This window comes from Aulonocara sp. 'chitande type north' Nkhata Bay, linkage group LG10 (assembly GCF_057382095.1).
Source record: "Aulonocara sp. 'chitande type north' Nkhata Bay isolate Kocher_YH1m ecotype deep benthic linkage group LG10, A_spYH_male_GT1.1, whole genome shotgun sequence".
Lineage (NCBI taxonomy): Eukaryota > Metazoa > Chordata > Actinopteri > Cichliformes > Cichlidae > Aulonocara > Aulonocara sp. 'chitande type north' Nkhata Bay.
In genome coordinates this window covers 15,907,595-15,930,562 of record NC_141353.1, presented here as the reverse complement: position 1 = coordinate 15,930,562, position 22,968 = coordinate 15,907,595, and the positions used below count along the sequence as shown (strand labels likewise).

The following is a 22,968-nucleotide window of genomic DNA, read 5'->3' as shown; positions in this document are numbered from 1 at the left end:
ACACAAACAGTAATAAGCAGCATCACTTTCAATCCTATAAATGGCATTATTGTTACTTTGACCTTCAGATCAATCTAATGACCTTTAAGGAGAGGTCAGAGGTCAAATGTGGCATATTTTAAATCTGTATGTGGTCGCTCTAAGTTACAAGGCTCTTTATCAGTTCTTGACCAATAAAGCTTGATTTTGAAGACATTGGTGGATGTAAGCCAAACTTTAATGGACTGTTAACATTACCCCACTCCACACCTCGACAAAAATATATCAAAATCCATTCAAAACATTTCGAACTATCGTTTTTTCTAGATGAAAACTGGCACTGTGTGTGCACGCCAGTGATACACGCAGTACGCCTGATGGGCTAATTAATTCCAGAAGATGGCAGCAATGCGAAAACAAGGATGTCAGCTACTGGAAAAACCTGAGCGAAGAAGAAGAACAAGGAAGACTGCTCCAATCCTGCAGTAGGTCTGAGGCGCGTTGCTGCTGAGTGGCTACGTGCTGTTAAAGGGACGTAACAATGGAGTCTGCTTTCCACACTGATATGAAGGAGCTTTTCTGTGCTCTGTGCACCGCTCTGCTCCTCCTCGCCACGGTCACGTCTGCAGAGGAAAGCGCTCAGGTGAAAAACCCCCAGTGTCAAAGTTACGCGGGAGGACACGTCTATCCCGGAGAGGCTTTCCGTGTGCCCGTGTCCGACCATTCCCTCCACCTCAGCAAAGCCAAGAGTGAGTTTCTCTCATGCTTTCATCCAGAGAGTGCTGCTAGATTAGCATTTGCATATTTAAAGTGTGCACTGATTTTATTTTTTTATTTTTATTTTTATTTTTGCTGCTTTCTCCTTCCTGTCAAACTACGACTAGCAGCTTGTGCATGTTGATGTAGCAGGCTGGTGCTGCACAGAGCACCCATGTTATGGTTTAATTTTGCAGTTATTGTTAAAATCCCCAGGTGATATCTTTATTTAAAGTTTAAGCCTAACCTGAACTCTCATGGTTTTTGTAGGACACGTCATACTCTGAAAATCTTGGCATGAGCACCTCTCCCCGCCCCTCTGACACATGACTGTGTGTGGCGCAGTACCTACACTTTTTAATACAGACCTGATAACATAAATAACACTACTTTCAAAATAATAAAAGGGGACCACTAAACTCATGTGATTATGTATGGGAGATTTACTGTGAAGATGTCCGAGTCATTGTCATTACTGCAGGTTTTTCCTCTTCCATATGGAAACATGAGTTTGTAGACTTTACCGGGCAAAGTGCGTAATTTTGCCTATTCCACAATTTGCATATTTATGACATGATGCAAATGTACTTTTTAAAAGGTTGGGGAAACCTTTTATCGGCTGAGACTAAAGAAGTCACTTGGATAAGTGACTAAACGTTTCTCCCACTGAAAACACTAAAAACGTCCAGATTAACAGAATCAACCTTTTGGGGCTTATTCCACTGGTTAAATACAGTGCACTGCTAGTTGTAGTACGAAATACGTTATATTATGTCCAAACGTTTAACTTGGTTTTTCATCCTGGTTTAGTTTCAAAGCCTGCACCCCACTGGGAAGGAACAGCTGTCATCAATGGTGAATTCAAGGAGCTGAAGCTGTCGGACTACAAAGGCAAATACCTCGTTTTTTTCTTCTATCCCCTGGACTTGTAAGTACCATCGAATGCACGTTACATTATCACTTTGCACATTCTGCTGGGATTGCTGCACAGCGTTGTTCTCAAGTGAAAGCATTTGTTTTGTCTTTTCTGCAGCACATTTGTCTGTCCGACTGAGATCATTGCATTCAGTGATCGTCTGCACGAGTTTCAAGCCATCAACACGGAGGTGGTCGCTTGCTCAGTAGATTCCCAGTTCACACACTTGGCCTGGTGAGATTGCTGTTTCCATCACAATTTAATGGCTGAAGATCAACCCTAATAAAAACAGATGATGTTGTATTATTTTGCTCTACTACTTTAACCTTTTGTATGTACTTTTGATAGACTTTTATTCATTTTATGATAATGAAGACTGATGTTTTTTGCTTTCTGTTTTTTACAGGATCAATACTCCCAGGAAGCAGGGTGGACTTGGACAAATGAAAATCCCTCTGCTGTCTGACCTCACTCACCAGATTTCAAAAGACTATGGTGTCTACCTGGAGGACCAAGGACACACACTGAGGTGAAGTTATAGCCATCATCAAAGTTTTATAGCTTAAGCAGCTTAAAGAAATATTGCTTATTATGTAGCATTGTTATGGCTCCTTGCTGTAAGTTAAAGGTTTTATTTGCAGTTGTAAAACTAATGGTTGCGATCAGTGTGTAAATGATAGATGGACTGGGTCTTATATAGTGCTTTTCAACTTTACCTGAGCACTCAAAGTTCGTTATACAACGTGCCTTATTCACCTTATGCAGGAAGGCTTAAATAGTTCTAGAACCACAAATGGCATATATGAGGCAGAGTCCTGCTGCTGACATTTAGATAATTTACCCCCATGGAAACATTAACAGGAAGCATTGAGCAGCCACTCATGCTCTATTCTAACTCATCCATGTCTTCCTCAGGGGTCTATTCATCATTGATGGCAAAGGTATCCTGAGGCAGATCACTATGAACGATCTTCCAGTGGGAAGATCTGTGGATGAAACTTTGCGGTTGGTCCAGGCCTTCCAGTACACAGACAAACATGGAGAAGGTAAAACGATGGATTTTATTATTGGCAGCTGAAATGTCTGACTGTCCTTCGTTTATGCAGAATACCTAGAAACAAACAGCTGGCTGTCAGCTGAGTCTTTGAGCTGTTTCTTCTTTAAATTCTGACTAGTTCTGTGTTATTGTTTTCACAGTGTGTCCAGCAGGATGGAAACCAGGCAGTGACACAGTAAGTATCACTGGGCCAGTGACTAATATGGATCCTTAGGCACTAACTGCTATTGTCTTCCAGCATATTTAAAAAAAAAAAAAAATCAGACAGGCAGCAATGTATTTGTAAAAGCTGATGAGCTGTCTCAGGCTGATTGCCATAAAGAAGACTGTATACAAAGATGGATGTAGTTTCTGAGTCTGAAAAGTGAAAGCATGATGGAAGTGCTTTAAAATTGCATTGTTTCTGTTTAGCGGCCAGCAGGGGGCAGCACTAGTTGCAAAAAAGCATCTGACTGTGTAACAGGATTAGAAAATGATCCTGCTGCTCACGTGAACAATGATCTCAGTCTATAGTTTCAAGTCTTCTTAATGCATCATGATTTGATTTAGTAAATTATGGTCCCATTTAGAGTAACATAGACCTTATTATTGACAATTAGGTATTAGGGCTGCCACGATTAGTCGACTAGTCACGATTACGTCGACTATCAAAATCGTCGACGACTGATTTAATAGTCGACGCGTCGTTTGAAGCTTTGTAAGATCCCAAAAGACGCAGGAATGAGTAGCAGGATTTAAGAGTGTAATAACGGACTGAAACAGAAGATGGCAGCACTGCATGTACAACGATGCCAGCTGCCTTTAAACCCCGAAGAAGAAGCTGTGTCCCAGAATTCATAGCGCGGCCCTGCTCAGTTTCCAACAATGGCGGCAGCTAGTTAGTTTTAATGTTACTCTTATTATTCTTTCTGGGTCACAAAATACACGTTTAACATATTTTTAGGCGAGAATGTAGCTGTGGAAACCTCAAATATCTGCTCAGTTTATCAAGACACCACATATTTTCAAAAGCGCTCCGACGTTTTCAGAGACGTCTGTTACCCACTAGCTCGATAGCTAGCCGGGGGCAAGGCTAACTAGAGCCGTGAGAACACCGGACTCCCGGCAAATCGTTTTCAAACCCACCGCCGTCTTTCGCTACTCAGGTTAAACATGATATATGAGTCACTTAGATAACTTAAAAATGTTATTGTTTGGCTTTCTTTAGTATTTTATTTGTTCCTGAGTAAATCGGTTTGGCTGAGATTAAAGTTATAGTTTTTACACAGCTGAATAAACGTCAAGCAGACAGCTGATTATCAGAAGTGTGAGATGCTCCAGAATTTACTCCGGTGTCCTGTTATATTTTAGATAGCAAGGAGTTTATTAAACTTCACCGAAACAATCTGCAAATTTCATTAAAATTTAATAAACTATCATCTTTTCTTTATTTTTAGTTAGCACATACCTTAAACACTTAAAGCTGTAAGCTAATGCTAGTTATATAAGAGCAGATGCTGCTGGTGCAATAAGCTGTACGTTTTACGTCCAATGGATCTGATTAGTCGACTAATCGCAAAAATAATCGGTGACTAGTCGACTATCAAAATAATCGTTTGTGGCAGCCCTATTAGGTATACTATGAGATACATTGTCATTGTTTTTGCAAATCAGACCCACCACTTTTTTTTTTTTGTTGTTGTTATTCCTTCAAAAGAGGTTTTATTATTTATTTGTTTAGTTAAAACAGTTCAGTTTGGCCTCGATGGTTTACCTTAAATTATTACCCAGCAATTACACTGCAAAGATAAGAATTCACCTTTCGCTAATTTCTTCCATTGTTAAGTGGGAATTGCACTATGACTAGTTTATTATCAGAAATCTACATTATGTGTCATATAGGTCTTCTTACATGAAATGTGCTGCACACTAATTTAATGATTTCTTTTCCACAGATCATTCCTGATCCTTCAGGCAAGCTGAAGTATTTCGATAAACTGAATTGATGTATTTGTTTTCCCAGTCTCTGAAATCCAACACTTACACTTTAAAATTTCCAATAAAATGTGTTTTCCTAAACTGCTGTGTGTCTGGTCTCTTAAACCATGACGGTGTTGAAAGTGATGTTGAAAAACTAGTTCATGCATTTATTACTTCTAGGCTGGACTATTGTAATTCGTTACTATCAGGATGTCCTTAAAAACTCCCTGAAAAGCCTTCAGCTGATCCAAAATGTTCTGCAGTGACTATATATCCAGTGACTCCCAGATTCTGGAGATACAGAAATGAAACTACTCGTTTCCTCTCTGCTGTCTGTGCTTTGAATTTGATACAATGTAAATATGTGATGAACAAACATTTTGCTGTAAAAAAACTGCCCCAGGCTGTCCAGCATGTGCAGTGAATAATGCAGGTAATGCCTTCAGCATTTACTTAGCACGCTGAAAACGCATTTAATCATTCTAGTTTATAGCTGCAATATGCAAACTTCACTGTGACCTTTGGGCAGCATGATGGCCTGTTGGCTACACTGTTGCCTCAAAGCAAGAAAGTCCTGAGTTCAAATTCAGTCTTTTTGTAGATGCACTTGTTTTTAAAATGCTTTTAAGGACTATTGCAGCAGGGCCCTGCTTGCTTGGCTTTGCAAGAGAAACAAATGCATGCAAAAGTATCAGTGCCACTGTGATTTCAAGGGTAAAATTTGCTCTTGAATGAGTAAAACAAACTCAAATGTTTCATAAAATAAGTTAACTGAAGTTTGTTTATCAGCTGCTGGTTACTAACTTGATCACCTATAGATAATGTTCATCCTCAACCACACCCCTCTTTTTTTTAAGCTGTTAAAAGCAGGTTATATAACCTGTTATATAAACTGTTTTTCTTTTCCCACAATGCAAATAACAGAATCTGAATGCAAAGAAGCAGTAAGTTTTAGCAAGGGAAGAACAACTGGCTCAATGTTATGGGTTGATTTTGTATGTAAAATATTTTACACTCATTTTCAAAAGTGGGTTATTCTTTACTCAGCATAACAGATGTGCTTGGCTTTTTTTTTTCTTAGGTCTGGTTAATATTAACCTTTTAAACAACATTCAAATGTCGTCCAGTCAACACAAAGATAAGGGACGAGCAGAAAAGGAAAAGAAACAGGATGTAATGAGCTGTTTGCCCATATATGGGTCACCTTTCTTTCTGGGATGTTTAAAAGAGAAGCGTCTGAAGCTGCTCTGCCACTCTGCAACGCAGCCAATGCAGTTCTGTGTATGTTGGTTTCCCCATTTCATTGTCGGGGGGTAGACTCCTGAGGAGCGGATGAAGAAACAAATTTTGCTTTTGTTTACATTCAGAGGATTAGTGAGCAAAGGGAAAAGGGGTAAAAAGAGAAAATGGCCAGTTTTATATTACGGACAGCTGAACCAAAGGATGTCTCAGATATCCTGCGACTCATAAAGGTAAACCATATGTGAACTGATAATACTTCAAGCCTTTAACTGGGAGTATGCTTAACTAACAGAAATATGACTAAATGACCTTGCCTTTTAGGAGCTTGCTAAATTTGAAGAGATGGAGGAGAAGGTGATGCTGACAGAAAAAGGTGCTGTGATTTAGCTTCACGATGAAGTTTGCATTGATCTGGAGTTTGAGAAAGCTTAAAGATTTAATAATGTTATGGGTTTTTTTGTTTTTTTCAGATCTGCTTGAAGATGGCTTTGGGGATCATCCATTCTACCACTGTTTGGTTGCTGAAGTCCCAAACGAGAAGAGCTCAGAAGGTAAAAATGCGCCTCTTAAAAGTATTCTCATATTTCTCAGGAACTATTAATGTTGTTCACGGGTCTGATCCACTATTTAATCCCCTGCTCTGTGTTTTCTTCAAGGGTACACTGTGGTTGGGTTTGCTATGTACTACTTTACATATGACCCATGGATTGGAAAGCTTCTGTACCTGGAAGATTTCTTCATCATGCAGGAGTTTCGTGGTATGTTTGATGAAAAGTTTTATTGCAGTGCTAAAGGTTAATGACTAACAGAGGAGAGACTTCTTTCCTACTTTGCGGGACAATTTGTACTCATTGCCAAAGAACTTTCTTAATTGCTCCATGAACACGTAATCTTTCACCAGGTCTTGGCATCGGTTCAAAAGTCCTGAAGGTGCTGAGCGAGGTACTTTTAACATTGCACACTTCAACATTTTTCTGGTGACAGAGTCACCTTTATTTCAGCTGCATTCACGCGTGCACTTTTCTTTTCTCCTTTTTCCTAGACGGCAGTGAAGACCCGCTGTAGCGCCATGCATTTTATAGTAGCAGAAAACAACACCAAGTCTATTGAGTTCTACAAGAGAAGAGGTGCAGCGGATCTGTCCTCTGAGGAGGGGTGGCGTCTTTTTGCCATTGAAAAGAAAAATCTGCTGAAAATGTCTGCCAAATAGAGTTTGCCACTCTTAAACTTGTACTGATGTCTGGTGATAGCAGTGAACTTTGCTCTATGTGATCAGTGACTTGGAGCAGCCTCAATAAATGCATTTATCAATCAGCTGTTCCCTTCTGATCACAAACCATGTCTGGGACTTTTGAGGTCATTGCTAAATTTACACTGATCTCAGAAGTTTGATGAATGAACACTGAAACGTGATAATTACATAATAATCTACCACAGCTGGAAAGTTTGTGAGACTTGAACAAGCATGCTAATAAATACATTAATAAATATAGATTTTGTGTGTTTGGGATTTTCCATCACAACCTACATATCATCCTGTGCCTCTTTGCTATGTTGCCTTTCCCAAGCTGACTAATATTATAGTGCTTTTTTTTTTTAAATCATATGCACATTGTAATTCAATCAGACCTTAGAATTATAATACGGCATTAAGAGTTTCTGGGATCATTTTACTCATTAAATGCTGAAATGTCACAATATAAGAGAAAACAAAAGGCCCTCTTACATACTGAGTAATTTTAACAAAAGTGAAAGTGTAGAAGTGTGTATGCATAAAGATAAGTATGGAGAAGCTGTTACTATTACTGATTAACTGCAATAAAAACCCTATCAGTAGATAAACGGCAACATATTTAAAACTGATGGATGCATTTCAGATATTTTCTGTCTAATTTCTGGAAATTTTTAACTGCACTTTAGTTTTATTTTCTTTTTAGATCACTTTTAATGGAGTTCAAAAGAAGCGCAGTTAACACACTATTTGGGAGAACATAAACTACCCAGGTACAGTTGTGCTGCAGATGTGGGGAAAAACAGCTATACTTGTAGGCTTAACAAAACTGCAGAAGTGATAGGTTCATTCATAAAATAGGGCAGTCGTCGGTTTGTTTAAATGTTGAAGCAATGCTCTCTATCTTGAGGTCATAGTTTAATTGTCCTTTTATTGTGATGCACTCTGTTGTTTGGCGCGAACTGACGTAGTCCTCAGTCAAATTATTTGCTGATACACCGAGCCATGGAGCATAAACTAATTAGAGTTACCGCTGCAGCGCACGCTTTCACACGACCCGCGTTGTTCTTTAGATTATGGCCTGTTTGGTGCCTGTCGGGCTGATTTCCACCACAACCCTTCCGCATTTTCCTGCTGCTCTCGGGCTGTGACGTGTCGTGCTGACGGCGGCCTCGGAGCTGGAGGAGCGGGGGGCTGTAGCATGACAAGATCTGGCTCGAGACGTCCTGCTTTGCTTTCAGCGGTGCTCCTGAATCAACCCCTAACCCCTCCTTCTCTTCTCCTCTCCGGCCCGCCCAAATAACACAAAATTCCCGACTGAATCCTGCCCGAGTCTGGGGGAACCAGGCGGCCTGGGAAGCCGAGGAGCGGACAGAGGCATCCCTGCAGCACGAATCTGGTACGCGGCTCGTTTTTGTGCCAAAGGCGTCCGATTTCAGAGCTGTGTTTGCATTTGTACGTGCCCGTGGCCTTTTGTTTTTTACATGCATGTTGTATTTTAATTTATTTCTTTATTTTTTCTGAGAGGCCGCAAAGGGTTGGGCCTTTTCTTTTCTGGGCCGGGGCCTCAATAGAGGCCGTAATTGGCAAATCAGGCCTATCCCGTTAGCTAGCGAGCCACCCGGAAAAAAGGGATTGTATATTCGTCTGTCGTAGTTGACCATCGGCATTTGTTATCGATAGCTGACGGCTGATATGCAACGCACCATTCAGCCTCAGTTTCGTCTGACACCTTGTCGTCGCCGAGGAGTAGTTTAATAAACGTTAAAATTAGCATTCGTCCAGCAGTTAAGCTAACAAAATGGCGGACGCTTGTGTGATGGAAATTGGTTGTAGAAAAGGTATGTGTGTGTGTGGGTTCAGCCCTCCTCTCGCTAGCTGGCCGGTACAGAGCGACATAAGTGTGCACTTAACGAAAGCCTCGTTTCTTTGCATCTTTATCTTTTCGCATCTGTATGTGTGCGTGCAATCAGCCTTTTCTAAACGTCTGTTTGCACCGTGACAGTCGGGCTTTGCATGTGTAATCAGTGCTAATCTTCCTCCAGTGGTCAATTGAAGACATTGCCGTGAATCACCTCATCGGGATTTGTGTTGTGCTATAGATTTCTCGTAGTGTGTCCGATCGCCCGAGTTTTTAAAATTAATTATTTTTTTATGTGATGTCGGTGTCTTTTGAGCACAAGTGATGCGGGGTTGTGCCGCACATCTTCCTCACACCGTTGTCATATTTTTCCACCTGGAGGTGGGGGGATGGTACATTCAGTGGAAATTAAATGGCAACCCGGTTGCATCGTTTTCTGTTTACACCTCAGTGTTCCCTTGTGTTAATTTCAGAGAGATATCTGTGTTGTTTTTCTTGTCCTACATTAGCTCAACTTTACCTCCATTTTTTGGGTGGGGAGGCGAAACGTGTCTTTGATTCTGTTAACTGTAGTGATGCGGGCATGACAATAATGGCACTGGTCATTTTAGTTTCTGTCCGTTATCGCATACACGAGCTAACAGTGTAAAGCACATTTTATTTATTATTATTTTTTAATTTTGTGGTGTCCCTTTTAAAAATAGGTTAAAACCACAAAGCTGAAGTCGTGGGGTTTATGTGTGTGTGTGTGAGAATTAAAGGTCAAATAATTTGGATCTTCACAAAGAAACACTGCGTGAGCCAAGGCAAGGCTACAGCGCGATTTTAACCAGGGTTGTTCTTGATAAAGTTCGATTCAAAAGTTGGTTTATAGAGTACTGTGAGGTAACAATCAAGTCTTTGAAGCCTGATTTGGATGCTTGACGGCTTTTAATGCTCCAGGGCAGAGAAGAGCACACTTTCTATGGGACAAAACGAGAACTGAGGTTAGTGAGTGTACACCATGTTTACAGTATCAAGCCCACAGATGTCCATACATGCCCCGTTTGCTGTAAAGTGAATCTTGAAAGGATAGGCATTAACTGTTATGGTGGTAGCAGGGAATTGTGCAGCAAAGGCCAGTGATGGAGGAGTGTGGGTGACTGTAGAAAAGCATGGACTCAACCAAAGTGGGGGGAAAAAAGATGACTTTTAAAAGTTGATTTAATATACTTTATGCTTCTCTGTTGAGGGCTTCTGAAGTGGAGCATATCGTAAAAAGTTTGAGAACCACTTTGTTAAGGAACTGCTCAAGCTACAGTACTTGTACAATGCCAGGCCACTGGTCTGTATCATGTGATTCACGTTACAGTGATTCAACAAGTTATACTAAGTCTTTTTTTTGAAAACACGCTGGATGCCAGGCACATTAGGGGCTTCATGGGGTAGTGTGGAAAAGAAATGACACCAGCATTGTTGGGCTAACATTTGGCGATGTTGGCCACGTTTGCATTAGCAGCTCGTGTGGTAACTCTGACAAATTGAAATGGATTTAAAGCAGATTTGGGACATAAACATATGATTTTTTTTTTTTTTTTTTTTTAATCTTTTTTTTTTTTTTAGTTCCAGTGGCTTGAGGCTGTCAAAGCAGCAGTGCTTTCATCACATATCGTGTGTGTGTGTGTGTGTGTGTGTGTGTGTCCTGAGTAACCTGGAGTGGCTGCTCTGAGTGTCATACAGAAAAGCATAACCGTACACCTGTAAAATATTGTATAAGAAGGGCAATGGTGTGTAACAGCATTACAATATATAAGTAACCTATTATCTGCATAATTTTCTGCCTGTGCTTACTTGATACTAAGCTGTCTATCATTTGGTTTCAGCTGTCCAGTAACAAATGCAGTGCGAGGACAATGGATGAGGATGTCACCAGGCTTGCAATACATTCTGAAGAGCCTAAAATAATATTGCACGGATCGGGTAATTAGCAATGCTTATACTTACAGAGTACGTCTTGCTGGTATGAGAAGTACAATAGTACTAGCAGGATTTCTTTCTTTTTTGTGGATAGCCAGATAACTTTAAATATTTGAGTGAAAGTGTTGTTTGGAAGGAGATGACATGACCATCCAGAGCAAAGTCATATTATGACTGTATGACCATTTAAATCATTATCACACAATAAACCCTTGCTCTTCACTGTTATCTGGTTAACCATGCAATCCTGCTTCTTCTAGATGAAGGTGGTGCCGGCGGGCAGGAGTTTGTTGTGGAGCTTCAAGAGACTGTGTTGGTGTCAGAAGGCGAAGGGGAAGGCATGGCAGTTCACAGGTTCGCCCCAGACGAGCTTGTGATCCAGGATGCTGTTGAGGATGTGGTTTCTGAGTACGTGCACTGCGATGAAGATGAAGATGTTGCTGTAGAAACCTGTGTGATGGCTCTGGACGGTGAGGAGGAAGGTGTTGCCATGGGAGACATCCCTGAAGATGGGCTGGACCCAGAGCAGCAGGAGGACGATGACCAAGATGGCTGTGGAGATTATCTAATGATATCCTGTAAGTTTACTAGACTGTGCTGCATTTACACTTAGCATACATGTCTTTGGTTTGTTGTATTATTATTATTATTATTATTATTATCATTATTATTATTATTATTATCTGTATAATATCTGTCGCTTGGAGAGATGGAAAATTTATATGCATTTGCGGTGTATTTAAAAGGAAACATCCATGTAAATGACAGGACGAAAGGTTTAAATCTACAGTGTAGGCTAACATGCACCTTCCCACCTGCAGAAACGTAGACCTCAACAACTAATGTAAACACAGTTTATAGATTAGCACAGTGATAGTACCCCTGTGAAATTAAATCAATGGTTTTAACCATATGTAGCTTGCTCATTGTGCTGTGGCAGCCCAACTGCCATGGTGGTGGCAGATGGCTGCCCCTCCCTCAGCCTGGTTCTGTTAAAGGTTTCTACCTGTTGAAAGGGAGTTTTTCCCTCCCACTGTCACTCAGTGGTTGCTCATAGGGGATCGTATGATTGTTCAGCTTTTCTTATAAATAAAACTGAATTGAATGTAAATAAGCAAATCTTTCTCATTTTCAATGTGTTTTTGAATGTGTCAAGTTTTCCTTGTTATTATATATTGTACAAGTTGAAGCACTTATGTGTTTGGCTTAGTTTGCCTTAGTTACTTTGCACATCCAGCTACATAACTACTGCATGTGCACACCCCTGCTGGGGAAAAAATATCACACTTATAGCCACATAATGAGCTGAGGTGGTCAGTTTGTGTTTTTGTTTTTCCCAGGCTTATTTAAAATTACAAAATTGTGGACAGACACACTGTACAACTTCTTTCTCTTGCATAGTAGTAGTTTGCATTGAAACAAAACAAAAGATCAGTTTTTTTTGTTTTTTGTTTTTTTTGGGGGGGTGGACTCATTTACTCTAATTTCCCTGAGTACCCGGAGATTTTCTTCATAAATGCTATGAAGATGTTAGTTTGAAAAGGTGGAATTGAAGGGTTTTTTGTTGCTGTTGTTTTTTTTGTTTTTTATAAGCGATCATACTAAATCATGATAAGTTTTGATCTTTAGATTTAATATTTAGATAAGCTTCTTAAACGATTGAGTACCTTATTTGCACTCATTTCATGTAAATATTTCCAGTATGTCATAATTAAACTGCTACAAAGTCTCTGCTGGTGACTCTGTTTAATCAAGTCTGATGTGTGTCCCTTTGCTAGTGGATGAAGCTGGTAAAATGGTGTCTGAGGATGGAACAGAGGTGACAGTGGAAGGAGCTGTGGAGGACCAGGAAGTGGAGAAAGATGAGGATGGACAAGAGGTGATAAAGGTCTACATCTTCAAGGCTGATTCTGGGGAAGATGACATGGGTGAGTGGCAGTTAGCTTTCTGTTAATAAAAGAATCATGATAATAAATAATACTGGCTGAATCCTGCAGAAAGCCTTTCTATTTGGGTCTATTTTTCAGAAAGTAGAGAACTGAACTTAAGTTTCATTGTGCAGGAGAATCTGTTGACATCAGTGACGGGGACACAGAGAACGTAGCGTTAACAGAGTCTTCGGGCCATACGCTCAGAGAGAAGATGGTTTACATGTCTGTCGGGGATTCTCATCACAATCAAGGAAACCACGGTGAGTCATCTGGATGCAAGGAGCGGGGACAGCTGTCATGAAACTGAACGTCACCAGTTTTTTGGTTTTGTACCTGTTGGGCTCATCTACAGGTGGGTCCAAGGTGACTGATGAGGTTTATATGGAGGTGGTGGTAGGAGGCGAAGAGCCAGTAACTCACGACCGCTCGTATGACAGCGTGTCTCTAAGCAAGGACTTCATGCCTGTGGCCTGGGCAGCTGCTTATGGTCAGCACCCTTGTCTATTAAATTGCTTTAAAAACCACACTGGAAGCCTGTGCATCAACCACGTCTCTTGGTGTCCTGGTTAAGCTTTACACGCACCGGTTTTGTTTGTTTATATGCCAAAGACGTGCCGTTTTTCTCACAGGTGCAGAAGATAGTGAGAGTTGTGAGAACCGGAACGGTGCAGCCAGCGCGCTGCTGCATATCGACGAATCGGACGGGGTGGACGAAATCAACAGACAGCGCAACAAGACCAAGAGGCGGTCAGAGCCTCGACAAGTCCAGACAGGTGAGAACGGCACAAATCAGACACAGACTTCTCAGGCTTGTTTGGATAAAAATGAGGATTTGTCTAGTCTTTTTAGGACTGAATAGCAGAAGAGATGATGAAAGCAGCGGCTCTATCAGTAACAATTAATTTTGAGATATATTATAATAGTGAGGTTTTTTTTTTACACCAGTGCCCTTTTTTTTTTTTTTTTTTTTCTTAAGTAAATTAAGAGTGTGGTATAACTAAGCGTAGTTGTCATTTTCACATTGTTGGCTGTGCATATTTCTACAGTTTGTACAGCACCATCCAAACCAGTTCAGTGTGTTAGAACAGCGGTCCCCAACCCCCGGGCCTCGGACCGGTAACGGTCCGTGAGTCGTTTGGTACTGGGCTGCGAGAGTTGAGGCTCAGGTGTGAAATGTATAGTTTTCAGGGTTTTTATCGGTTTTCAGCGTCATTTTGTTATTGTTTACTCGGTTTTCCTGGGTCTTTTCACGTGTGTTATGAATAAATCTTCTTTTTTTCGGTACTGGTACTAGTTTTATTTTGTTGTATTTATCCGCGACACCTTAAAGGCCGGTCCGTGGCGCAAAAAAGGTTGGAGACCGCTGTGTTAGAAGCAACAATTTCTGCTGATCTTGTTTAATAGTTGTTGACGAGCAGCTTCATTGTGCATTACCGCCCACTCCTGGCAGTTGTAACACATTACATCCTAAAAGGCAATTATGAGAAAAACTGAGAAAATATGCAATTTGTATAAAAAAATAACTGCATTATTTATTTATTCTAAAATCATGCCTGTTTGTATTTGGCATTAGCACTCAATATAATACATAATATGATTTTTATTTTTTATAGTGGTTAGCACAGTTTAAAAGGGCTCATTGTTTATGACTTTCCTGCTAGCGGCAGTTAACTAGTTTATCCGGTTTATTGTACCGATTGGGCTGTTTTGATGACACCTCTTTATTTAAATACGATTGTCTCTGAGCAGTAAAAGCTGGTTGACATTGAATTCAGATTTTATTTGTACACTAAGCTTGATTAAAAGCACACAATTACTGTGTGCTGCTGCACAGTACATGTTCTACTTTTGTTGCTTTAATTTTCAGTTCAGTTCATATTCAATATTGTACAGCGAAACATTTAATTTATATATATAATTTCACCAGTATTGAAATACTGAAGATAAACACTGTTCTTCAAAAAAAACAAAAAAAAAGCTTCTGTTTATGAAGGAAATGACCAGCGATGTGGTCATTTCCTTCTCCCTTTTATTTATTTATTTTTTCTCAAATTGAATTTTAATTTTTTCTCTTTCTCTCCAGCCATTATCATCGGTCCATATGGTCAGCCCCTCACCGTTTACCCCTGCATGCTCTGTGGTAAGAAGTTCAAATCACGAGGCTTCTTGAAACGCCACACCAAGAATCACCACCAGGATGTTTTGACCAGGAAAAAGTACCAATGCACAGACTGTGATTTTACCACCAACAAGAAAGCCAGCCTCCACAATCACATGGAGGTGCATGCTCTGAGCAGCAAGGCCCCTTTCGAGTGTGAAATGTGTGGCAAGGAGTTCCACCAGCAGGCGGCACTATTTTCTCACAGACTGCAGCACCACCACCGGGAGCCCAAGAGCCAGCCACCTCCACCTCCCACCAAGATGCATAAATGCAAGTTTTGTGACTATGAAACTGCCGAGCAAGGGCTGCTCAATCGACACTTATTGGCAGTTCACAGCAAAAGCTTCCCCCACATCTGTGTGGAATGTGGCAAAGGCTTTCGACATCCTTCGGAGTTAAAGAAACACATGCGCACTCACACCGGCGAGAAGCCTTACTCCTGCCTGTACTGCGACTATAAGTCAGCCGATTCCTCTAATCTCAAAACGCACATCAAGACTAAGCATAGCAAAGAGATGCCATACAAATGTGAGCGCTGTTTCCAGACGTTTGCAGAGGAGGAGGAGTTAATGCAGCATGGATTAACGCACGAGGAGAATAAGACCCACCATTGTGCCCACTGTGATCACAAAAGTTCCAACTCCAGTGACCTGAAGCGTCACATCATATCTGTTCATACCAAGGACTATCCCCACAAATGCGCCGTTTGTGGGAAAGGCTTCCACCGGCCATCTGAACTGAAGAAGCACTCGGTATCCCACCGTACTAAGAAAGTCCATCAGTGCCGGCACTGCAACTTTAAAATCGCAGACCCCTTTGTTCTCAGTCGCCACATCTTGTCAGTCCACACAAAGGAGCAACAGGCCTCACCTGAAAAGAGTGAGACCAAGAGGACAGAAACGCACACTCCTGCTGTGACGCCGAAAAAGTCCGGGCCCAGCGGGTCGAGCAGCTCTGGTCCGCCGGCAAGAGTTAGCGCGGCCAGCTTAGCCAGCAGCGTGACTGTAGTTATTGGCAAAGGACAAAAAGAAAGGCGGATTTACCAGTGCCAGTACTGCGACTACAGTACCGGCGACGCGTCGGGTTTCAAGCGCCACGTGATTTCCATTCACACAAAGGACTACCCGCACCGCTGCGAGATCTGTTCGAAGGGCTTCCGACGACCCTCGGAGAAGAACCAGCATATCATGCGTCACCACAAAGATGTGGTGCAGGCAGAGTGACTCTGACTGAGCCAAATACTGTGCCACAGCAAAGAACAATGTTGAAGCATCCGTCAGACCCCGACCACCGCGCCCTCGGCACGTTGCCATTCACATTGAAGTAGTGCGGAGTGTGTGTGCTGCACTCGGTCCATTCTGTTGTTTTGCTCTTTTTAAATCCTCGGCCTACTGTTTGTTCAGATATGTATACACGTGTAGATAACATTAATGCTCTGTCAGAGTTAGCAAACCAAGCCCCTCTGTAGACTCGCACTTTTAACTGCATGTCCCTTGGTGGTGACAGTGTGCATGGCAGATTGTGCAGATGTCTCTTTGTAGATACACTTTTTTTTTTTTTTTTTAACTTTTGCAAATAGCAATCAGTTCTCAATCAGAATGGTCCTAATTATTTGTCTTAAAAACAGATGTGTAATTTTAAAAATGTTTGCATAATTTTCTTAAAATGTATTTAACAGCAGTTTGGATTAACAACCTGTTTCCAGTAGCACTTGGTAAAAAAGCGCGTGTGTGTGTGTGTGTGTGTGTGTGTGAGTGGGAGAGAGAGAAAGAAACAGAGGGAGCTTGAGGGACAAAAAAAGCAGCGCAGCCGTTGTGCTTCCTTTGCTCTGACCCGACCACTTTGTAACATAATGCTTCCTGGTGCGTTGACTAAACTCACAAATACAGGCAGAGGGGGAGTCACTCTAAGCTTCGTCGGCAGGGGGTTTATGCTCATTGATTTGCTACAAAAACACAGTGAGAAACTGGATGCATCATGTTGGTGAATAAGGTTTCACACGTGCACACAAATCCGAACGCTGTCACTGGCCCTCAATGCTTGGTTATCAAATGTCCAATATTTCTGTTACAAGTCCAAAAGCGTACTGTACGTTGTTCAGAACAAGTGCCCAAAGCTGTAGAGATGACACCCTCACTAACAGTATTATTTTTATTTTTATTTTTTATTTTTTTATTTTTTTTTTTAAATTAACGCATTAATGCTTTCTCGGAAGTGAAATCCTTTTAATTTGACATGACTTTTTCTTTTCTTTCTTTTTTTTTTTTTTTAAAATATGTGAAGAGAGGAAAATGTTTCCTCCTCAATTTCTTTTGAAAACTGATGAACTGTTCATAAAAAAAATTTTTTTGTAACGATTGACATATCTTTTAAATCACTGAAAAAGGGTAATCTGCAAGTATCAGTATGCTACCAATGTTAGACTGGGTTATAAAAAATATGCCAGATCAGTGTCCTAATATAAGTGTCTGGTCTAAATGAGAGTTGAATAGTATATCTGGTGCTGCTGTTATAAAACTAAGGACTGAACTCTGATTTCTCCTACACAGATGTACTTTTGCCTGTAGAAAGGGAAACATGTATATCTTTTTAGATGCAACTTCAGAAGACAGGTGCTGGTGGTGTACATGTACTTTTGGCTTTTTACATTTTTTTTTTTTTTTTTTTTTTTTTTTTTTTTTTTTCATTTTTTTGTTATCACCTGTGATTATCTGTTTTATATTTATTTCATTTACAAGTTGTTGTATAGTTAAGTGTAACTAGACTTCTATGGGACGTAAATTATTGTTTTGTATACAGATCTGTACAAAGCGTGTAGATGTAAACACTTGATTAAAAAGGAGATCTCAACTGTGTTGTTGTGGATGTACTTCAGCGTATTTGTTAAAAAAGATAATAAAGCAAAGTATTTTAGCTGTTTGGGAGTTTTTGTTTGCCAGCAAATAGTTGGATTCAATTCAGTTTTATTTATATGGAGTCAAATGATAACAACAGTTGTCTCAAGGTGAAAGGCCCTAGAATAGCCCCAGGTTTGGCCAGGTGATGCTCAAATGGAAGGAGTAATAAGGGGATCATTTATTTATTTATTTTTATAAAATCTGAATGTTTTGGAAGCATGATAATATTTTCACCCAGTCTCCAACAAGTAGAACTGCCTGAACTTGCAGTGAATACAACTTTACCGAACACAAGTGTAGAATGAGACATTTTGCCTTTTCATGCAATCTGTTAACAACAAAGCTTTGGCTGCCCTGTTGTTGATGGTGTAAGTCAGGTAGTGGTCATCATACTTCACATCAGCTATGCACAAGTCAGAGTGTCCACAGACTTTCAATAATAAAGCCAAGTAGATGATGTAAAAATAGGAATGGTTAAATAGTGCATTCATAATCAGTTGTATGTGTCAACTATGTGGGCACCTCAGTCTTGTTGGGATGAAGGAAAGTTGTGTAACATGTACCATAAGGGCTTCAAAGACATCGTTTAAACAGTAGTCGTCTTATTAGTTATTACGCATCTCCTTTTAAATATTTACAGTGGCTTGCAAAAGTATTCGGCCCCCTTGAACTTTTCCAGATTTTGTCACATTACAGCCACAAACATGAATCAATTTTATTGGAGTTCCACATGAAAGACCAACACAAAGTGGTGTACACGTGAGAAGTGGAGCGAAAATCATACATGATTCCAAACATTTTTTACAAATAAATAACTGCAAAGTGGGGTGAGGATTCTCTTTGGCATCCACAGATGCAACAGCTCATAACTAAATGGTGCAAACAGACGTGAATCCACATAAATATACTTTTCATATCTGAAAGTCCTGAAGAGAACAGTGTTATGTAAAAAAGTAGAAAATTAGCTTTTGGTTGAAACTTTCTTTTTTGTAACAATGCTCTGTGGCAATAAACCTTACACCACTGGAAAGCCTTTTTATTTCCATTGAAATTGTGGCACATTTGCAAGTAATAGGTTAATTAATTTAATTAATAGCTAAATTTTATTTTCACAAATGCAAATACAGTAACAAAAAACCTAATTTTAAACATTACTATAATGATGTTTTATGTTACATAAAATTGATTAGTGGATCACTTAACAAAAAGGCTATGAAAACTATTACCATTTGTAGTAATTACAAATTATTTGAATGTATGTAATTCTTTGTATTACACCCCCTGGCATATGTTAATTTTGTTCTGATTGTATACATGTTCTGTATACTGTTTCTTAATAAAGTTTAATATTAAAAAAAAAAAAAAGGTTTTAGCTCAGAGTAGTGGCCAGCGCAAAAAGTAATGTTTAATGTTAAACACTCTGAAATTCAGACAGACATCACTAAATGACGGTATCTCACACTGGCTTTTTACAGCACTTCTGCCATGGTAAAACTTATTAGCTTATTACCCGTTTTGTAACCAGTTTCAATGTTATCTTTGCATGAAAACGTTATGTTAACCTTGACAACAAACTGGGCCAAGCACGCGTTGTCATGGAGACTCTTTCATGGGTCGGTGTAGGATATGCGCGCCAATTATATGACAGTGATATAAGTAACTTGCATATTGTCTAATATTTGTCTAATATTGTTTTTTCACTTTTTCAATAGTCACCATTTATCCGGTGCAGCACTGTTACTTTAATGTTTAAAGCTGACTTGACAGTTTGTCAGCTGGTGTAAGATTGCCTAATGTACTGTAAGTTAATGTCACACGCAAATTAAAGTTGTACTTCATGCTCTGTATTATAAGATTGCTACATTTTCAGAGCTTTTTACATAATGGGGAAGGAGACAATATTAAAGGAATGATTGTGTGTTGTTGATGTATACTGTGTTACAGATAGTATTAATTTTTCTATAGTTATTGCATTTTTTTATCATAGTAACAAAAAAAATGTTTGAATTCAAGCTTGCATTTATGTTACATGTCATGTATGTTATCAATCATATACTTGATATAGTAGACAAGTGGTCATATGTAAGTTAATATGATTCCTTACATATTTTTTTCATGATGTCTCTGGTTTTGGCTTGTTGATGTATTCAGCTCCTGCATCTATGGATTCCTTCTGTGTGTTAGATATGGATGTTTTATCCCATTGCAAAAGTGCTTTTGGCAAAATTGACTATGTCTCTTGTGTTTCAGGGGTGGATTTCATGCAGTGCCGATTTTGCAAATTCACAAGCTCCAGTCAAGAGACTCTTTTGAAACATTTCCGCCTTCATCACGGACAAGGTGCACATTGGCCATGCATTCACACAGACTTTGTATGTGTATTTAAAACACCTGGAGCATTACGATCACACCTCTCAAGGTCACACTCAATAGTAAAAATCCACAAAAATTCCACATTTCAGTGTGAACATAATATATATTTGCATATTGATACTGTTTTTTGTGGAGGGTGTTTCTATTCCTGTGCAAAATGTGTATTCATGAGAGATTTTTGAAGTAGGTTTTGCGGTTGATAACACAGTCAGGCATATAACATGGTGCAGACTGTACAAGGCAGCTACCCAGAAATTTTCTGTGCTGAATAAATGGCAATATTTTGGTTATTGTCTTGTTTAGATATCTGAAGAATTTCATCGGATCACAAGCAAAGACCTCCTGGGGACGTTCAATGCATCCCTGGACAAATTTGTGCCTGGCCTGCTGAAACTATACCGGTCTAAGAAGGGAGCTCTTGGTGAGGAGATGGAAGACATCTTGGATAAACTTGATGAACAGGTAAGTGCTCCTTTACCTGACATTTTTAGAAGAGAGTATACCTTTGTCATAACAGAAAAAAATGTTGGCTTCAGCCAAAACACATCAATGGAAATGAATGTCATCAGTCATTACTTTGTTTTTATTTGGCGGTATTTTATTTAATTTGTAAAAAGAAAGTAAAATTGTTAAAATGGTGTTTTGTTTTTTTAAGTTTTACATGTTGCTGGGCCTGATCTGTATTTTATTTTCATTACTATAAGAGTTCTGATTTTGCATTGTGTGTAGGTACACCACGTTACTATACTAATTTAAATGTCTGTTTTCCACTGAATACTCTTTAGACATCTGACATTGTGTCCCACCAAAAGACAGCAGCACTGAGAGGCCTGCCCATTTTCCTCGGAGAGGATGCAACACAGGTTTTCCTGAAGTGCTTAGTAAGTACAAAAAAGTAATGCAAGAAAAACTAGTTGCTATGAGATGTTTTTAAAAGATGATTTAATCCAAAATGGAAATGTACACTTCCTCAGTGCAGTCCAGATAATTTTATGGTGAGGATTGCAGTTGTCATAACTCTCGCTGCTTTTTTTTCTGCTGAGGAGCACCTGGGCATTGTTAGCGGGTGTTCAACAGCAGAAAATATTTTTGTACAAAACTCATCACAAGGTTGGTTGGTGAAAGATATTGTGCCGTTAATTAAAGGAAAATAAGCTTTTTCTTTTTAAAACCTCCATGAGTCAAATGAGCATCATGGTATAGAGGTTAAAGTTAAGATCTTTAGAAATGTATTTTGTCTTTAATTTTTCTTATCTTTCAATAATTCATATTTTACTTTTCTTCTCTTCAGGACACTGACATTTTGGAACCAGTGTTGAACGGTGCATCAGTTGCCATCCTCACCATCCTGCAAGATGCCGATACGTCTGTGCGAGAACATGCTGTTGTGTTGGAAGGGGACATCGTGCTACATAACATTCCAGACCTCTCTACTGCCTTGGCATACCTCTTTGGCCTTCTGTATGCCCTCAACATTGATTATCCAAAGCAGATGAGTTTACCTTTGAAGCAATTCAGGGCATCTTTTTTGAACTCGGTGGCTCTCGATGCTCACAGCGCATAAGGTCTCTAAAAACAAAGCTTTTGCTGTGACTGTTAACGGGGAAGCCAGACATGAGTTTAACTTGTTCTTAAACATGTTCAAGTGCATTGTAGAGTCATGTAAAAAAACAAAACAAAACCCAGTAGTTCAACCCATTTCCCTCTATATAATCGTTCATTTTACCTGATAGTTCACTGTTCATTGATGGTAACATTTCTAATAACTTTTGACTTCTGTAGTTCATCATAGTGAGCCCATGTAAAATGTCAATGTCTGGGTACAAAGGCAATTGTTTGTTGCACTACCCTATTTAGTGTGCAATAGTTAAGTTAAGCTTTTACAGGACAGTCAGGGTGTGAACGTGAATGACTAAGCTGCTGGACACTTTTCTTTTTTTCTGGACTCTGGAATTTTAATGTCTCTGCTAGGGTGCTCAAAGCACCCTAAAGAAACTGGCAACACGTTTTTTTCTGTTTGTTTGCTTTTTTACAGAAATTCACCCCACTGCCCATGACCTTCTGAAATATACTGAAAGCACTGTTGAAAAAAATAAATACGTTTTTACATAACATTCAGTTGTGCTTTGTTTTATTCTATATCTGTTTGAGTGTTTTTTCAAGTACGATAACAGCATACATTTTTCTTTATTAATATTGGTAAATTTTCAACTCACTGGAGTAAGAATTGTATGATTATTCAACAAGAATATCTGTGTTTGGTGAATTTAGGAATACATGTTGCAGGTTATGGATGCGAGTGGAAGTGGTCCTCTGTGACATGACCACTGGGACAGAAGACTGGGCAGCTGAGCACTCCTCTGAAGCAGTACAAAGTACAGAACTAACTGAACCTCCATCCGCTATATAAATGTGATATTAAAATAATATTAATACAAGAAATACAAACTTCTAATTCTAATGATTTCACAAAGCTTCAAATAGCTCCATGTGCTTGCTGATTATATTGTAGATGGATGACGTTCCTTACACACTTGGAAAAATGAGACATTAAATTTAAATGAGATGTCTGTTCCCCCTGATGTAACCCAGCTCTGAAATAATTTGTCCAAAAACAACAACAAAAAAAATGGTAAATGGCCTGTATTT

General features: G+C 39.6%; 4 protein-coding genes across 6 annotated transcripts; all 4 read left to right on the top strand.

Annotated features, from left to right (window-relative positions):
* Window positions 1–441: 441 nt before the first annotated feature.
* Window positions 442–4,766, top strand: prdx4 (peroxiredoxin 4). The gene is made up of 7 exons (XM_086308597.1): window positions 442–728; window positions 1,546–1,663; window positions 1,769–1,885; window positions 2,058–2,180; window positions 2,567–2,697; window positions 2,849–2,883; window positions 4,643–4,766. Exons 1-7 carry the CDS (start codon window positions 521–523, stop codon window positions 4,691–4,693), a joined length of 783 nt encoding a protein of 260 aa, XP_086164723.1. The 5' UTR covers window positions 442–520; the 3' UTR covers window positions 4,694–4,766.
* A 1,139-nt stretch (window positions 4,767–5,905) lies between these two features.
* LOC147320526 (diamine acetyltransferase 1-like) lies at window positions 5,906–7,401 on the top strand. Its single transcript, XM_086308596.1, has 6 exons — window positions 5,906–6,139; window positions 6,231–6,282; window positions 6,380–6,460; window positions 6,566–6,667; window positions 6,811–6,851; window positions 6,952–7,401. Exons 1-6 carry the CDS (start codon window positions 6,074–6,076, stop codon window positions 7,117–7,119), a joined length of 510 nt encoding a protein of 169 aa, XP_086164722.1. The 5' UTR covers window positions 5,906–6,073; the 3' UTR covers window positions 7,120–7,401.
* A 735-nt stretch (window positions 7,402–8,136) lies between these two features.
* LOC147320525 (zinc finger Y-chromosomal protein 1) lies at window positions 8,137–18,464 on the top strand. Of its 3 annotated transcripts, none has more exons than XM_086308592.1 (8): window positions 8,137–8,539; window positions 10,864–10,960; window positions 11,218–11,535; window positions 12,736–12,885; window positions 13,020–13,148; window positions 13,241–13,375; window positions 13,518–13,661; window positions 14,972–18,463. In XM_086308592.1, exons 2-8 carry the CDS (start codon window positions 10,894–10,896, stop codon window positions 16,270–16,272), a joined length of 2,244 nt encoding a protein of 747 aa, XP_086164718.1. In that variant the 5' UTR covers window positions 8,137–8,539; window positions 10,864–10,893; the 3' UTR covers window positions 16,273–18,463. The 3 variants fall into 3 exon arrangements, with proteins under 3 accessions (XP_086164718.1, XP_086164721.1, XP_086164719.1); XM_086308593.1 differs by lacking the exon at window positions 8,137–8,539 and adding an exon at window positions 8,565–8,595 and having other exon boundaries at window positions 14,972–18,464; XM_086308595.1 differs by lacking the exon at window positions 13,241–13,375 and having other exon boundaries at window positions 8,138–8,539; window positions 14,972–18,460.
* Window positions 18,465–20,156: 1,692 nt separating this feature from the next.
* LOC147320524 (uncharacterized) lies at window positions 20,157–22,395 on the top strand. Its single transcript, XM_086307463.1, has 4 exons — window positions 20,157–20,286; window positions 20,623–20,781; window positions 21,105–21,200; window positions 21,611–22,395. The coding sequence occupies exons 2-4, from the start codon at window positions 20,749–20,751 to the stop codon at window positions 21,881–21,883; spliced, it is 402 nt and encodes a 133-aa protein (XP_086163589.1). The 5' UTR covers window positions 20,157–20,286; window positions 20,623–20,748; the 3' UTR covers window positions 21,884–22,395.
* Window positions 22,396–22,968: the final 573 nt, after the last annotated feature.